The sequence below is a fragment of the Camelus bactrianus genome, chromosome 1 (genome assembly GCF_048773025.1).
Source record: "Camelus bactrianus isolate YW-2024 breed Bactrian camel chromosome 1, ASM4877302v1, whole genome shotgun sequence".
NCBI lineage: Eukaryota > Metazoa > Chordata > Mammalia > Artiodactyla > Camelidae > Camelus > Camelus bactrianus.
The window spans coordinates 51,312,261-51,330,182 of NC_133539.1; the positions used below are offsets into that span (position 1 = coordinate 51,312,261).

The 17,922-nt window shown below is 36.1% G+C and overlaps 1 protein-coding gene across 5 annotated transcripts in view; it reads left to right on the top strand.

Annotated features, from left to right (window-relative positions):
* Nucleotides 1-17,922, top strand: part of GRAMD1C (GRAM domain containing 1C) — an 86,788-nt gene that overhangs the window by 38,670 nt on the left and 30,196 nt on the right. For 4 of the 5 annotated variants that reach the window (XM_074363785.1, XM_074363777.1, XM_074363768.1 and 1 more), the window contains 3 exons: nt 37-117; nt 13,836-13,954; nt 16,790-16,922. In XM_074363785.1, coding sequence (XP_074219886.1) covers nt 37-117; nt 13,836-13,954; nt 16,790-16,922 — 333 coding nt within the window. Of the gene's footprint in view, nt 1-36; nt 118-9,300; nt 11,363-13,835; nt 13,955-16,789; nt 16,923-17,922 lie in introns of those variants that run through there. The other variant, XM_074363788.1, reaches the window with a different exon arrangement.

Genomic DNA, 17,922 nt, shown 5'->3' on the forward strand with positions numbered 1-17,922 from the left:
ATGATGCTAAAATTGTTGTATTATTTGTCTTTGCAGTTTTTCTTTACATCTTTTGGTGCCAGGGATAGAAGTTACCTCAGTATCTTTAGGTTGTGGCAGAACGTACTATTAGACAAGGTAAGTGTTCACACCAGAGGTGAGTGCTTGTTATAACAGCGACCTCCCAATGTGTACCTAAACAGTGTTTGTGAGTTGAAAGCTCCTTTTTATTTTTATGGAGTTAATTTTGACTAGACTCTTCAAATTCCAACAAGAAACTTGAAGTAACATAAAATCCATAGTTACAAGTTAAGATGTTAATTGTAACCCCCAGGGTAACCACTCAGAAAATAACTTTAAAAATATGGTAAAAGAAACATAAAGGGAATGAAAATGGCACACTAGAAACATCTGTTTAACACATAAGAAGGCAGTAATGGAGAAATAGAGGGACAAAAAGACCTAAGACACAGAAAACAAATTACAAAATAGCCGACATTACATTAAATTGTTAAACCTAAGTGGATTAAACACTTCTAGCAGAAGGCAGAGGTAAGCAGAATGAATGAAAAAAACATGATTTGACTATATGCTGTCTAAAAGAAACACCTTAGAGGTAAAGATAGAAATTGATGGAAAGTAAAATGATGGAAAAAGATACACGATGCAAACAATGATCAAAAGAGAGCTGGAGTAACTATAGTAATATCGGACTAAATAGGCTGAAAGATAAAAATTACTAGAGACAAGGAAGAAGATTTTGTAATAATGAAAGGGTCAATCCACCTGGAATTCATAACAATTGTACACTTACATGCATCTAATAAGAGAACTGTAAGATTCATGGAATAAAAACTGACAGAACTGAAGAGAAAAATTGACAATTCAACAATAATTGTTGGGAGATTTCAGTACCCCACTATCACTGATATATAGAATACCCAGACAGAAGATCAAGGAAACAGAGGAGTTGAACAACACTATAAACTAACTAGACTTAAAAGACATCTATGGGACATTCCACTCATAACAGAATATACATCCTTCTCAAGTGTACACGGAACATTCTCCAGGAGAGAGGCCATATACTACGTCATTAAACAAGCCTTAATAAATTCGAAAGGATTGAAATAATACAAAATATGTTCTCTAACCACACTGGAATGACATTAGAATTCAGTAACAGAAGTAAATTTGGGAAATTCACACAAAAAAAGTGGATATAAAGCAGAACACTCCTAGAAAGCCAAGGGGTGAAAAAAGAAATCACAAGGGAAATTAGAAAATACTTTGAGTTAACTGAAAGCAAAAAACCCCAGCATACCAAAGCTTATGAGATATAGATAAAGCAGTGCTTAGTGGGTAGTTTATAACTATAAACACCTATATTAAAAAAGAAAAATGATCTTGAATTAACTTTCCACCTTAAGAAATTAGAAAAAAAGAGAGAGGTGAAGCTCCAAGCAAGTAGAAGCAAGGAAATAATAAAGATTAGAACAGAAATTAATGAAATATAGGATAAAAAATAGTGGTAATCAACATAACCAGAAGTTCTTTATTTGAAAAGATCAACAAAATTGACAAACCTTTAGCTAAGTTTACCAAGAAAAAAGAAGATTAAAATGATTTCATCCAGAAGTAAGAGTGGTAACATTACTACTGACCTTACAAAAATAAAGGGTTCATTCTCTGAGCAATTGTGTGCCAACAGATTAGTTAGCCTAAGTGAAATGGACAAATGCCTAGAAAGTCACAAACTATTGAAAGTGACTCAAGCAGAAATAGAAAATCTGGATAGACCTATGTCAAGGAAAGAGATTGAACTAGTAATAAAAAAATCTACCTATAAAGAAAAGCACAGGCCCAGATGGCTTCATTGGTGAATTCTGCCATATGTTACAGTAGAATTAACACCAGTCCTTCACAAAATATTCCAAAAAACAAAAGAGGAGGTAACACTTCCCAGCTCACTCTATGAAACCAGTATTACCTTGATAGCAAAACCAGACAAAGAACCCCACAAGAAAACTACAGACCAGTATTTATGCTCAATGTAGACACAAAAATCCTCAACAAAATAGTAGCAAACCAAAACCAGCAATACACAAGAAACATTATATGCCATGATTTATACAAGGTTGTTCAACATATGAAAATCAATCAATATAATACACTATATTAGAATAGAGGACAAAAACACGACGTGATCATTTCAATCAGTACAGAAAAAAATTTTAACAAAACCCATCATCCTTTCATGATTAAAAAACAAAACAAATTAGGTCTAGCAGGGAATTTCATTAACCTCATAAAGCTCATAGCTAGCATATTTAATGGTGGAAGACTATAATGCTTCCCTCTTAAGGCCAGGAACACAACAAGGATGCTCTTTCTTGCCACTTCTATTCAACATTGTATTGAAGGTTCTAGCCAGAGAAATTAGGCAAGAAAAATAAGTAAAAGACATCCAGACTAAAAGTGTAGAAATAAAATTGTCTCCATTGGCAGATGACATGTTTTTGTATGTATAGAATTCTAAGAGCACCAATAAAAACATGTTAGAACTAATAAGTTCAGCAAGGTTGCAGAATACATGACCAAAATACAGAAATAAGTTGTATTTCTATATATTCACAATAAAAAAACTGAAAATAAAATTTAAAAAGTTTATAATAACATCAAAAAAGAATAAAATACTTGGGAATACATTTAACAGAAGTATAATACATGTACACTGAAAGCTGCTAAACATTGTTGGAAGAAATTAGACTTAAGTAACGAAAAGAATCTCATGCTTACGGATTGGAAGACTTAATATTGCTAAGATGGCTGTACTCCCCAAATTGACCTGCAGTTCAGTGTGATCCCTATCAGAGTTCCAACTGGTATTTTTGTAGAAATTGACAAGTGAACCCTAAAATTCATATGGAAATAGAAGGTACCCACAATAGCAAACAAATCTTAAAAAAGAAGAACAAAGTTGGATAAATTAGTCTGTTAGGGCTGCCATAACAAAATGCCATAGAGTGGCTTAAACAACAGAAAGTTATTTTCTTAGAGTTCTGGAACCCAGAGGCCCCATCTCCAAATGCCATCACATTGGGATTTGGGGATTCTACATATGAATTGGGGGGGGCATAATTCAGTCCACAGCAACCTCATTTAACCTAATTTCCTCCTTAAAGTCTCCATCTCCAAGTATAATCATATTGGGGGTTAGAACTTCAACATGTGCATTTAGGGGGATACAATTCTGTTCCTAACATTGGAGGACTTACACTTCTTGATTTCAGTGTTTACTACAAAGCTGCAGTAATCAAGGCAATATATCTCCTGGCATAAATCTAGATATACAGGTTAATGGCATAGAATTGAGACTCCAGAGATAAAATCTTACACTTAACCAATCATAAATTGATTTTTGACAAGGGTGCCAAAACAATTCAATGGGGGAAAGAATAGTCTTTTCACAAAATGGTGTTAGAATAACTAGATATCTACATGCAAAATAATAAATTTTAACCCCTACTTCATATTATATACAAAAATTAACTGAAAATGGATCATCGACCTAAGTGCAAGATCTATAAGTATAAAACCCTCAGAAAAAACTGTAGCTGTAAATCCTCAAGCCCTTTGGATTAGACATTGGTTTCTTAGATAGGACATTAAAGCTCAAATGACAAAAGAAAAAAATAAGATAAATTGGCCTTCATCAAAATTAAAAACTTTTGTGCTTGAAGGGGTCCATTAAAAGAGGGAAAAAGACAACTAACTCATTGAGAGAAAATATGTACAAGTTATATATCTGATAGGTATTTGTGTCTAGAATATATAAAGAACTCTTACAACTCAACAAGAAAAAGACATATAACCAATTAAAAATGGGCAAAGGATTTAAATAGTAATTTCTCCGAAGAAGTTATACAAATGACCAAGTGCATAGAAGATGCTTAGTGTCATTTGCTATTAGAGAAATGTAAATCAAAACCATGAGATACCCCTTCACACCCATTGGAATGGCTAAAATAAAAAGACAGATTAGCAGATGTTGAAGATGTGAATAAATTGGACTGCTCATGCATTGCTGTCGCATCATAAAACTGAAAAAATTGATAAACAGTTTTGTAGTCTCTCAAAATGTTGAACATAGAGTTAGCATATGAACCAGCAATTCCATTTCTAGGTTTCTATGCAGGGGAATGGAAAGCTTACGTTCACACAACAACTTGTACTAAAATATTCATAGCTTTATTCATAGTGACCAAAAAATGGAAACATCCTCAATGTCCATTAACAGAAGAAAGTGTACATACAGATATACAAAATGTATAGTCATACAATGGAATAGTATTTAGCAATAAAAAGGAGTGAAGTACTGATACATGTTACAACATGGGTAAACCTTGAAACATTATGCTACGTGAAAGAAGCCAGTCCTCAAAGAACACATATTTGATGATTCTATTTTTATTAAATGTCCAAAATCGGCAAATTCATAGAAATTGAAAATAAATTTGTGAACAGGGGAGGGAGGAATGAGGAGTGACTGCTAATGAATTTGGGCATCTTTTTGGGTTGATGAAAATATTCTAAAATTAGTACTGATAGTTGTACAACTCAGGATATGCTAAAAACTACTGGATTGTATGCTTTTAGAAAAGTGAATTTTATGGTTTGTGAGTTATATCTAAGTAAAGCTGTTACTGAAACAACTGGTTTGGGAGAAGAATAGAGCTTTCCAGCTGATAAGAAAGGCTCCTCTGCAGTGAGAGCTCAAACACCACTGGTGGGAACTTGACCTCTCCCCACCACTCCCCAGATAAGCCCCTCATTGGAGTGGACGAATTTTGCCTGCGGGATTTTAGGATTGAATGCTGTAACGAATTTTCAAACTTTAGGGAACCTGCTAAGATTTGGCTCTTTCAAACAGTGCTTTGCTCAGATGCTTTCACTTTCCTGGAGTTCAGGGTAGGGGTGGGGTGGAGGGGCAGGGGGAGTGGGATACGATGCGAAGTGACCTGGAAGTCGGGAGGTGGAGGAGAGAGAGAAGAGAGAAGCGGGTCGTGTAGGGAAGCGTGCCAAGCACAGACCCTCCTCCCTCCCTTGCATAACAGACAAGGCTGGCAGGGCAGCCCCAAGACCAACCCCCACTTCCTTGAGTCTTTCTTGGCGTTTGGGCGCCCAGTCTCCCTCGGAGCCCGATGCCCATGCTCCTGGCCTGGGAGATGCTCAGGCTGGCAGGCCTGCGGGTGCCGGGACCAGCAGTGCCTGGCAGCCAACTGCAAGAGCACAAAACCGCTGCACTGAGGTGTGCGGCCCGACAGCCCCACTCTGCCCTTCCAGGTCGTGCTGTGGAAAGCCTCCGCCCCGCAACTGCAGGCCCGCCGCGTTCAGACGCATCATCATAATTACAGATGGCTGCTCTTACTGGCATAGGGCTGAAAACTACAATGTTGCCATAGGGACATGGCTAACTCTACCCCAAACACCAAGTTGTTTTGATTGCTCTGGAAATACCCCGGGTGCATTATTTAATTCTAACAAGGAGCTGCTACCGCATCCCACGTTCGGTGATACGCTGGATCAGAGCGGCCTCTCCAAATCACTTTCGAGCTTACTGCACGAGAGGAAATTGGGATGCAGCCTCAGGAAAACAAATACCTCCAGGGAAGTGATAAAGTGCAGGCTTAGCCAGGGGGAAAACTGAGATCTGAAATGTAATGAAAAAAGAAAAACAAACAAACAAACAAAAACCTCTTTGAAGTGGGAGGAAGAGAGGGAATTCCAGGACTCTCCTGAGGCCACTATAGCGGATAAACGCTGTCTACCGACTGGAAGTAAAATCTAACCCTCTTTGGAAAGATCCTGATGTCAGCTGTGTTCTTGATGTGCTCAGAGGAGTATCAATGTTTTTACGGTAGTTCTACCTTTCAGATCTTTGGATTATTTGGTTATCTTTAATGTTGAACATGCAATTCTATTCCAAGTAGACGCAGTGCTCTCATTTTAATAAATAGAACGATGACCATTTCTGCTCTATGGTAGGACAAAAATCCACATTTACGCATATACTATATGTTAAGTGCTATACAGAACTTAATGAAAGTTTAAGGTGAGATCTCAGTTTTAAAATTATCCTAATTGGAATTTTAAACTCTGTAGAATTCACCCAGAAAAGGAATTAGAAAATAAAATCAACAACAAAACTACCCTTCCTAGTGATCTTTGAAGAACATTTTTTTAATATACTAATATCTATAACAATAATAGTAACTCTCACTTATGAAGTATTAGGTGCCAGACATAGTGCTAGGTGCTTCGTGTAGTCTCAATATTGTTTGTAATTTTACAAGTCTCAGTTGTCTTCTAGTTTTTTTAAAGAAATTAAATTTTGGTTAGATTTCTTGATCTTTTGTAATACTATTTTTAAAAAGAAGGAAAAAATCAAAATCCATAAAATATACAGACTAACTAAATTCTGTAAGACAAGTAATGTGAATAATAAATTTTACATATATTCAAAATATTTTTAGAAGATTTAAATTTAGAATATTATATTTATTACCGGATTTTGATATAATGAAGGAATTTGAGAATAAAAGTAAATATGTCTGATTTTTGCTTACTTCTTGCATAAGGGGGCCTTAAAAACAAAGCAGATTAATCTAGATAAAAGATTAGTCCATTAAGATTAATACAACAGAGTGATTTTAACTCTATGTGTATGTATGTGTGTTTGTGTGTATTTGTTTCTTCAGTAAAATAAATCCACAAAAAGGAAAAAAAGCTGGAGGCAAATATAATGCCTTTGAAAAAGAATGCTTTTTTAAATTTTATTGACGTATTGAAGTTGATTTACAATATGTTAATTTCTGGTGTACAGCATAGTGATTCAGTTATATATACATATGTATACATATTCCTTTTCATATTCTTTTTCATTATAGGTTATTATAAAATATCAAATGTAGTTCCCTGTGCTGTATAGTAGGACCTTGTTGTTTATCTCAAAGAATGCTTTTTTAAAAAAAATTTCATTTCATTTTTTGTTTTTGGCAAAGAATGCTTTTAAAAGTACATTTTTTTTTCATTCATTAGGTTCCTCTGATGCATTGCTTCAGAAAGAACAGTTTATTTCAGATATTTGGCTTAGCTTGCCATAAGTCTTCAATGTTTAGACATGCTTACATTATCACCGTGGTCATTCATGCTGTAATTGATATCCCTTCAACTTAGTTCACAACCCTTGAGTTTGGCACCCTTCTCTAGATAGCACATTGAGTATTTGGGGTTCGTAGGGCCAGAAGAGCGTGTCAGCTCCGTTCTTTGAAACAAACAATTGATGTTTTCTTTTTTTTGTATAGAACCTTGGTTTAAGATGAGTCCCTAGGCCCTTCCCTACTTGATTCCTCCACTATTTTGTTGCATTTAAGCCCCTCCCCCTTCCATGTTCTGTACCAGGTCAGACAGTCTTGCTACCTGTTTTTGCATGGTCCACAAAGTAGAAGTGATTTTACAATTATGTTTCATGACACAATTATATGAAATTCAAATTTCAGTGTCCATTAATAAAATTTTATTGAAACACAGCCATGCTCATTCTTTCTGTGTTGTCTGTGGTTGCTTTCACACTGCAGTGGCAAAGTTGAGTAGTTGCAACAGAGACTGAATGGGCCACAAGGCCTGAAATATTTACTCTGTGGTCTTTTACAGAAACAGTTTTTGGACCTCTGAACTATACTGAAGCCAGATTTATTTATTTTTTTGTTTTTTTTAACATGTATGCCTGCTAGTATTAGCTTCTTGCTTAATACCCATTACCCTTGGAATAAAATTTTAAAGTTTTATGTAAGGACTGTATGATTTGGCCCCAGCATGCTACTCCAGCCTCATTAATACTTTTCTGTTTCTAGTGATATTATTGTATTATTAGATTTGGGATTACTGATACTAATAATATAGGCAGGATGTGTACAGAATCAAATTATTCATTTTGCACTATTTTTCTCTCAGAGAGATAATAGCAGTCTCTCTTGCCAGTACATGGGAGCTACTAGGAAGCTAGCTCTTCATGGAAATTGAAGAGTACATTTTGAAAGTGAATATTTAAATCCAGGGCCTGGTAGAGCAGAAATCTGTGCTCATTTTAAATTATAAAGCTTAAAGAGACAGAATGGCTTTTAGGCTTATTCCCAAAGGGCAGAAGGAAGGGGCATGTGTCAGGACTAGGGATGAGGTGATGAGGGGAGCTTTTTCAATGTATACAAACCCCTCCCTCTCCAAATTCTGTTACATGTCTCTCCAGCTTCTATTTTGGGAGTCTCTGATTGAAGGATGACAGAAGGGTATCCTGTTTCTCAAGTGGGTTAAAAGAGTTTAAAATAGTTGATTAATTGTACTAGTATGTATACAGAAAGAATATGTCAATCTGGAGGATGCTTGGCCAGACTTAGGCTGAGAATTTAGGACTTAGGGCAGAAAAGCAATCACAGAGGCAGACTTTGATCACTAGAAAAATATACAGAGATGAGTCATCAGGCCCTACCAGTGTCACAGTAAATTGTCCCTTAAAACTATCTACCTGTGCTGTACTCCATGTTTATCATGCACATTTCTGGTGACAGTCTGACTTCCAAGGTATTCAGGCACCTGGATGGTAGAATGATTGAAATTTGAAATCTAGAAAGGATCTTTTCCCTACTATGCATTAGTGTATTTACTACAGAGCATGTACATGCAGCCTGTGAGTGTGGCTCGTTTAAGTCGGCCACTCTGAGTGCTCCTGTGGGATGTTGACAGTGCTGAGGCCTTCCTCCAAATAGTGGTCAATTTATCAAGGTTATGTCACCTTTGAGACCTTTTGGAGGCCTGTCATCTAGCCTTCTCCAGTAGACTCCTCAGCCTTATCAAATCCTCTTACTCTTCCTAATGCCCCTCTCCAGTGATTTTGGAATTACTTGGAAATCTAGAAGTTTTCCAGTAGTGCTATGAATCTAATAAGTGTAACAGCCAGACCTAAATGGAAAAAATAAAGGCACATTGATAGCTATTTTAAGTTCCATTTTCTATATACTAGCCTGGCAGAATAGAAATATTTGTATTCATATATATTGTTTCCTATTTTTTAACCTTTCTGGTTGGTAGAACCCTCCACCTGTTTTCCCTTGGTCAGCAAAGTGTGCCTCATCCTGCCCAGTCACCTAAGCCAGAAACCTGGTACATCCTTGTTTCTTATGTCTTCTTTGCTAACTTGCCATGTCCGTCATTAAAGCTCTCAACGTTTCTAGCTTGAACCGTTATAATAATCTCCTAAAGATCTTTTTTTTTAATTGAAGAAAAATTGATTTACAACATTGTGTTAGTTCCTGGTAGACAGCATAATGATTCAGCTCTACGTATATATAAATATTCTTTTTCATATTTTTCATTATAGGTTATTACAAGCTATCGAATATAGTTCTTTGTGTTAAAGATCTCTTTTTAATACTCTCATCTGTCCTTTTGGTTGTTTCCAAAGTAATAGTAATTTTAAAAGTGTATCTTTTAGAACACATTTCTGAATTTGTTACTTTTCAATGTGAAACTAGAAGGTGGCTTTTTATATTTTGACACTGTGGACTCCATGTTCTTTAGCGTGACATACAGGCTCTTCATGACCTGGCTGCTGCCCCTCCCCCATGGACTCTTTCCTTCTCCCTCCCTGTGTCCCCCTAGTCACCCAGGTGCTGCTTCACTCCTCTGCACACTTGCATTTGCCATACATGAGCTCATCTTGGCTATTTCAGCAGCATCTCACACCACCGCATGCTCTATTTTGAAACACCTTCTTCCCTTAATTTCCATATCATTCTTTCTGAACTGGCCTCTACCTCTCAGATATTTCCCTTGTTCTTTTTTTTTGCTGGGCACCCGTCTCCTACTCAGCCTTTGTGTGCCAGGCTCTCTTGGGGCCCAGTCTTAGGTTCTATTTTCCCTCTTAAACCTATTAAGCTTAGTTCTGCTCTCTATCCAGTGGTTGACTATAAGGGATTTTTATATTTAGCAGAAGTATATAAAATCATTTACAGTAGAGTTAATGTATATTTTTCTCATAGCTATTTGGTTACCGTAGTAGAGTGAGGATACCTATCTATGGTTTCGGTCAGTGAGAACTGCTATAATATGTCAAAAGCACTGGTTTTTAGGGAGTAGAACCTAGCCCCCTCGTGTGCTCTCTTCAGTTTGAGCAAGTGGTATCCTTCAGGGTCACTCTGGTCCCTCATTCTGCTGTTGTATGAAATGATTAGGTTTTAACAACCCTTCCCCTCCCCCAAAAGGTTGATCCTTGCAGTGCATCAGGTAGCATTTGACTTATCTATACACCTTACTGAATTAAATGGAACAGCTAGGTAGAAATTAGGGCAAGATTTGATGTTTCATTTAGAGGAAGATTTTTCTTCTGGGAAATAAATTAGAACTGATAGATGGGACTCTCCTCAATGTTTATTATAGTCCAGGTCCCTGCCAGGAAGTTATTCTGAATAAAGTAAAAAAGTATTTGTAAAGGAAAGAATTATTGAATAATCAAGATGTAAACTTTTCAATGATGAAAAATATGCTGAATACTTATTGGAATTGCTCCACCTGAACAGCTGGTTCTTCCTGCCATTTCTTGATGTTCCATTTCCAGTACTCAAGAGATGCAGTCCTTGATCGTTGTAAAGGGTTAATGCAGGCATCTGATGAGGATGCCAGTACTGAAGAAGTGGTATATGAAGAAATGATGACATTGCCAGAATGGAATAGGAAGTATTAGCATGGAAAAGAAAATTTAACCCTTAATATATTTAATTTAAAAAACGAGGTTAAAATAGTATTGCGTAGGCAATTTACATAATTGAGCATAAGCAAGATATTTTCATTTGCATTTTATTTTTTCTAATTGATGTGTAGAACTGCAAAAATTGGATACTGTCCCTTTAATAAAACCCTGTTTACCTACCCTGTTCAAGTAGGAGTGGCTTTAGGAACCTGTAGAGCGAGGTGTAACTTCCAATTCTGCGTTCTGTCTGGCAGCCTTGGAAAGAGTGCTGATACTACAAACCAGGAAGTGACAAATAATGTGCTTTAAATTATAATAGAACTAGCCTTTTATAAGGAAAAGCTTCTCATAATAAAACTAGAAGATTGAAGCAGTGATTCTACATAGTTGTCATTAAATGTTTGGAACTCTGCTGCAGATACAGACTTCAAGCATGCTTAGAATACAAAGCTTTCTGGGCCAGACATTGATCTGACTTTTAAGCCTTATCTGATTACTGCTTGATTGTCTTTATTTTGTTCAAGTGCTCATCAGGGTGAACGGGGGCTGGGGGGGGGGCCTCCCTCCCGCTGTTTGCAGGTAAGTGTTCAGTCTTTGTTTAAAATTTAGGTTGTTTCTTATGGTTACTTAACCTTGGCTCTGCTGGTGATTATTGAAAGAATTGTGAATATCAGTCTCGGTATATATTTTAATGTTTGAATGTTCAGCATGACTGTAAATAACCATTTTTGTCACTTTGCCAATTTTGTAGAAAAGTTCATTTTTACAAATTAGCAAATCTATAAGATTCTGAATTAAATGGGTTCTATTTTGTTTACCATTAACATTATTTATATTTAATTAATAGATTTTAAAGTATAATGAAAGTACTGTGCTATTAACCCCTGAGAGTTTTTTGATAGTATTTAAGACATTTACTTACATAGTCAAATAAAATTGTATTTTTGTTATTACTATTTTACTTAAAAGCTTTATTTCTTTCACTCTTAGGTAGCTGTCTCAGTGTTTATCATTGTCCATATACTTGCTTTAGTTTGTTTTTGGAATAGTTTGATACCTATTATTTCAGAATAGTTTTTATAAAAGATTAATCTTCCACAAGTATATTGAAATATTGCTTGTTTCTCTTTATAAAGTTAACCATCCACTTGTGACACTAAAAGTACTTCAAAGATAATGTCTTTGGAATATTGAGTTAATTATTAGTATGAGCTAACTGCTACTGTGGAAAAAAAAAGCTCACAAATGGCTCTTGCTGAGTGGGAGTCAGAAAAGAAATGTCTAGGGGTGTACCTTCAGGGTCGAGGACAGTGGTTCCTTAACTTTCTCTACCACTAGTGATTTTTAAAGTTTTTTTTCGATGAACAGTATGCTTCAAAAGACTTTTTGTCCACCAAATAAGTGGTGTATATTAAATAATAAAATGTTAGAATATTATTGTTTATTAAGCCTGAGATAACCCCTCTAGGATAATAAAATTCAGCCCCAAACAAAGAGGCCTGACATTTTACTTAGCTTGAACAACTTTATTGTAGGTAACTGTTTGGGTATTTTTGACTTTTTGAAATGCTTATAATAATATCTAAAGTTTCATCAACTACTGTTGTGGATCCTAGGAATTTGAGAACTAGTAGTCTAAAGTGCAGGAATTTTCTTCCGAATGTCTTTGAGTTTCCATGAAATGTAATAATGAAGGTCGCATAGTGTAATGTAACAGACAAAGATACCATAGCTACTAGACAGAGAGGACAAACAAGGAGAAAGAAAAAAGGAAGTGTGGTACTTATCGCTGGGAGTATCGGGGAGGAATTCAAGGCATTTGTATGTTTTAGCCCCGTAAAATCTCTCTATATTTATTCCAACTATTTCCCCACTTAAAATTTTACTCCAGTTAGGCTGATAAACTACTCATTGACTTCCAAACAAATATTATTTATATTTTTCATGTATTTATTCTGTATTTTTATGTAGGTTCCCTCTCCTGAAATTTCTTCGTTTCTCCATTTCCTCCATTCATGTCCTTCCTTCAGCTCAGCTGAAGACCCTTCTCTAATGTGAAGCCTTATCTGACCACCCTAATCCACAGTGATATTTCTTTCCTTTAGACTTCTGTATCATGTTGATTCTACTGTACTTTAGTACATAATAATGTTACAGTTTGTCATATTTAATTTTTACTTAAAAGTCTCTCACGTTTCTTCAGCTGTAAGTTGTTTGAGAGCAAGTAGTACATCATTTTTATCCTCCTTGGCATCTACTGCGGTGGGACACATTTGGTAGGTTCTGAATAAATGTCTGTTGAATGAATGAGGGATGTAAAGAATCTTGCCAATGGTTGCTTCAAGTGTTATGCTGCCTACCTCTACCTTGCTTAATCATGTGTTAACCATCTAAATGTTTCTAAGAATCAGACCGATGGTTATCATTACTATTGTTGTTTTTGTTTTGCTTTATAACACACGAGGTTTCTGTATTAGATAATTTAATAGTGATATGATACCTACAAAGAAAGACAAGCTGAACTTTATTAAAGGTAAATCAAAAGAAATATTCTGAATTCTCGCCTCTTGCATTTTATATTTTAGAAAAATGTAATTTAAAGTTTATTGATATATGAGGTTTTAACTGGAGTTAAAATATTCAGATACATTATGGATTAAGAAGAGGGGTTCTGAATTGATGATTAGAACTCTGAATGGTGACCCAGTGGTCATGGTAAACTGATTGGCTTGCAGAATTTAAATTGCAGATTAGTAGTTGCCAGGAACTACGAACAGAATATTTTATGGAAAGGAAATTTTAAGTCTTAACCTCACATTGACAGTAGTTACTCTATTACACAGTTTAAAATCATCATTTACGTATTCTCAGTATCGGCTATGCCAGATAGGTTTTGTTAACTCACTTTTTATAGATGCGGAAAACTGATGTCTAGAAGTCAAGTAACGACCAAAGCCACACACCAGTTGCTGCACAGCGGGTCATTTTGACTTCACTGTGTTATATACTATGTTGTTTCCCAATGGTCAGTGTGACTTTTCTGTTGTTCTAGAGCCTGACCAGACAGGAATTCTGGCAGCTGCTCCAGCAGAACTATGGCACTGAGCTAGGCCTAAATGCTGAAGAGATGGAGAACTTGTCCCTATCGATTGAGGATAATGTGCAGCCAAGGTACCGCAGAACATTTTGAAATGTTAAAATTTTATTTATTATTAATCAAAGCAGATTTATTTTAGATTTTACTAATTGAGACTTTCAAATTATTTATTCACCCTTGGGTGAAATTTGCCTCTCGGTTCTCCGGTTCTCCAGTTTTCTGTAGTGGAATGAGTGAAAGGTGAGGACAGAAAATAGTTTGCTAAATTGGCAAGCAAATTCAGGTCATATGAGGAAATGTTAACTTTGTAACATTTGTCACCTAGGATTTGCTTAAAGCTTGATGTTAGCAAATCTTTTTACTAAGGATCTGGAGAAGTACCTAGTGAAATCTCTGCACTTATAAATAACAATAAAGTAAATTAGCTGGTCGGTATTTAGAGGGATACAAAGATAATACGACTTTTTCTCAATGATACCCTAGCATAGTGCTTGTCATGTAATTGGCACTCAATAAATATTGAGAGCATTAATGAAAGGAGCTTACAGCACTACAGGGAGTGCAAATAATTGTGATAATAATTGTTGAAAATGACAAGGGCCAAAAAGAGCAATAGATAATGTCAGAAAAATTCAGAGCAGAGAGAGATTATTTTTGACTGATGGGAATTCATTTGGAAGAGTGGACATTTTTATTAACCTGTACAAATAAAAGTGCATTTTGTCCAGTGGTAATTGAGGTCATAACAATAAAAACAGCTAAGGATAATACACTACAGTTCTATAGCAAACATTAGCTGAGTGAAAGGAGCCAGCCACCAAAGACCATATATTGTGTGATTCCACTGTTACGAAATGGAGTCCAGAATCAGTATTATCCATAGAGACAGAAAGTAGCATAGTGTTGGCCAGGGTCCGGGAGTGACTGCTGATGGGCATGGGGTTTCTTTTGGGGTGTTGAAAATGTTCTAAAATTAAACAGTAGTGATGGCTGCACAACTCTGTAAACCACTGTACTGTACACTTTAAATAGGGTGAATTTTATGGTATATGAATTATATCTTAATGAAAATTATGTAAATTATTTATTAAAAAATTCTGTGGCAAGTAAGTCTTAAAATGGAAATCTTTTGAAGTTTCCATGTGTGTACAAAAATTTTTCTCTGTCTAGATAGTCCTCTAGCTATGCTGATCCTATTATCCTATTTATATTGTGTCAGTTCAGCATTAATATTTTACAGTCTTTTTTACACAGTTGCACATGCATACTTTATTAGTTTTCTCTAAAGTTAAAAATTTCAATTGTACTTCTCTCCTTGTAAAGTTTACTAGCCTCTCTCAGGTACTGGAGTTGGGTAGAAAAGCAATTGACATAATGCAGAGAACCTAACATTTTTGTAAAGAAGATCTGGATTCTAGTCTGGAGTTTGCCACCAAGTAGCTGAGCAACGTCAGGCAAATTGCTTAACCGTTCTGATCCTCACTTTATTCATCTGTGGAAGGAGGCAGTTAATCTGGATGATCTCCAAGGTCCTTGCTGACTTGAAAAGTTTCTAGTCTTTGAAGACAGAAAGAATAAATATTTTTGATCAGCTGCTCTACACACTCCAATGTCCAGCTTTTCTCTTGGTGACTGAATGTTCTCTAAGAAAAGGTGTGCAGGGGGCAGGGTATAGCTCAGTGGTAGAGTGTGTGCTTAGCATGCCCGAGGTCCTGGGTTCAGTCCCCAGTTCCTCTATTAAATTTAAAAAAAAAAAAAAAAAAAAGAAAAGGAAAACGTGTGCAGGATCCTTGCTCTCTCTTCTGCTCTTTTCCCTATTCTTCCAACCTCTGAGAGAAACATGTGTCTCAAACCTTTATTTCCCCAGCACCTCCATCTTCTTTCTCTTCATTTTCAATCTTCCCTTCAGTCTCCTTCCTCCTTTTTTCTTTATTTCTCCATAAGCCATCTCCATCCTAAAAATCCTCAAGTTCAGACACACGGCTAGTGGTCTAGTTGGTTTAGGAGTTGGTTTTGTTTGTTTGTTTGTTTGTTTGTTTGTTTGATTCCCTCAGAGTCCTGCCATTCTGCCCGACCAGGAGTGACTGACTGGAGAAGAATAGAGTTGAGAGGCTTTTTTAGCTTTTCTGTTTCTTCCTCAGGATAATATGGCTTAAGATGTCAGGCTGTTACTTTATTTTAGAAGAGCTTTAAGTCTAAATGTAGCAGTGATTGCATGGGAATAATAATTGCTCAGTAGAGTTGAACACTGGAAATTAGATCCATTGTGCTTCTTTATTATTTAATATACTTTTTTCTTCTCCTTGAAAGAGGAAAAGCAGTTCCCAAGACATTTATTATAGACTTGTCCCTATAACTACTTGAAAGCTGTTTCTTCAGCCTTAGGAATTTCTGTTATAAGAATGAGAAGAGCAAGAAGGGAGGCATGGAATGTGAATGGGCTCTGTGCTCAGACATTAAGAGCTTCCACTTCTGGGAGGTATTTGCTATGGCAGCTGGGACTGAATCCCAAGGAAGGAGATCTAAAAGTGCCTTCTGGTGCTGCTTGGCATCCAGTTCAAATATCTACCCTGCACCTTTTGAAGATTCTTCATTGTCCACAACTAAAATTTAAACAAGCAATGTTCATTTTATTAGTTGCTGTTATGGCCACTTGTATTTGGTTAATTTTTAATGGTTTCTGAAGCTTATAAAATCTTTTATGAGCATGTATTATTTTTTGCAATGATGTCAATTTGCATGGGATTTAAGAAGATAGCTTTGTTATAAGTAGAAGCTTGTTTGTTACATTACAAAAAACGTTTGTTGTCAAAATGCTTTATTACAGAAAAGGACCTCGATGAGGAGGCTACATCAGTCATTTGTGTGGCAGTGACCTTGTTTATGTTTCTATGGTGTGTTTCTTACAGAAGTCCAGGAAGAAGCAGCTTGGATGACTGTGGGGAGAGAGATGAAAAACTATCCAAGTCAATCAGTTTTACCCGTGAATCAATTAGTCGGGTTTCAGAAACAGAGTCAATCGATGGAAATCCACCGAAAGGGGTTAGTGCATGATATCCTTTTTAAAATCTAATACTGCCATATACTCATCATAATGGAAGATCAAATAAAAACGCAATATACAAAATGTTTAAAAACTTTAGATGTCAGACTGCTCCGGTATTTTAAGTGAAGAGTTTTAAGCCTGTAAGTAGCAGAGGTTATATGGGAATGAGATGTGGTTCTGTTCGGAATTGGATATGGTTCAGAGTTACCAGACAGGTCCCTGAGCATCAGTCTGTAAGGCGGATAGACACCATTAAAAATATAATAGGGTAGAGAAAGTCGTAATTAGCAGAATTTTTCTCTGAGTAGGTAGAGTGTATACTGGAAAGAATCTGTGTTGAAGGGGAGATGAGAACCCTTAGCAGCATGCTTGAGTAACAACAGACGCTTGTTAAGGTGAAGACTAAGGCAGGCACGTCCAGTTAATTACTGGGTTTCATAATTAGTTTCTTCCTTTATTTTATTCAAGCATTAGTATAAGCCCATTAACTTTTTTATTTTGGTGAGTTTCTATCGCTTGAAGTCATTATAGTATTATTATTATTATTATTACTATTATTATTATTATTATTATTATTATTATTATTATTATTATTATTATCATTTATACTCAGCTTTTCCCCTCTGCCAGTAGGAGCCCCTTCAGGTTGGCTCCTTTGTCCTTTTGGAATAATCAGTAATCTTTGATGGCTTCCTTTCTTTCTGGTACCATAATGTGTCACAGGCACAATTTGTACACTTCTGTCCCAGACTTAGCATCAGCCATTCTCCTAATGAACCACAGTTCTTAGTGAAGAGTGGTACTTAGAGACCACATGAGGGCCAAGAGTGTGCAGCTTTTGTTCTTCTGACTAGGGATGCAAGTTTGGGGCCAATGTTGAATTTCTTGGTTTAGATCAGAGCATTGGCTTCAGATTCTACCTCTGCTTAACCTTCTATGCCTTTGTTTTCTTAACTATGAGGACACTAATACTCCATGGAGGTTTTTTTAAAATAA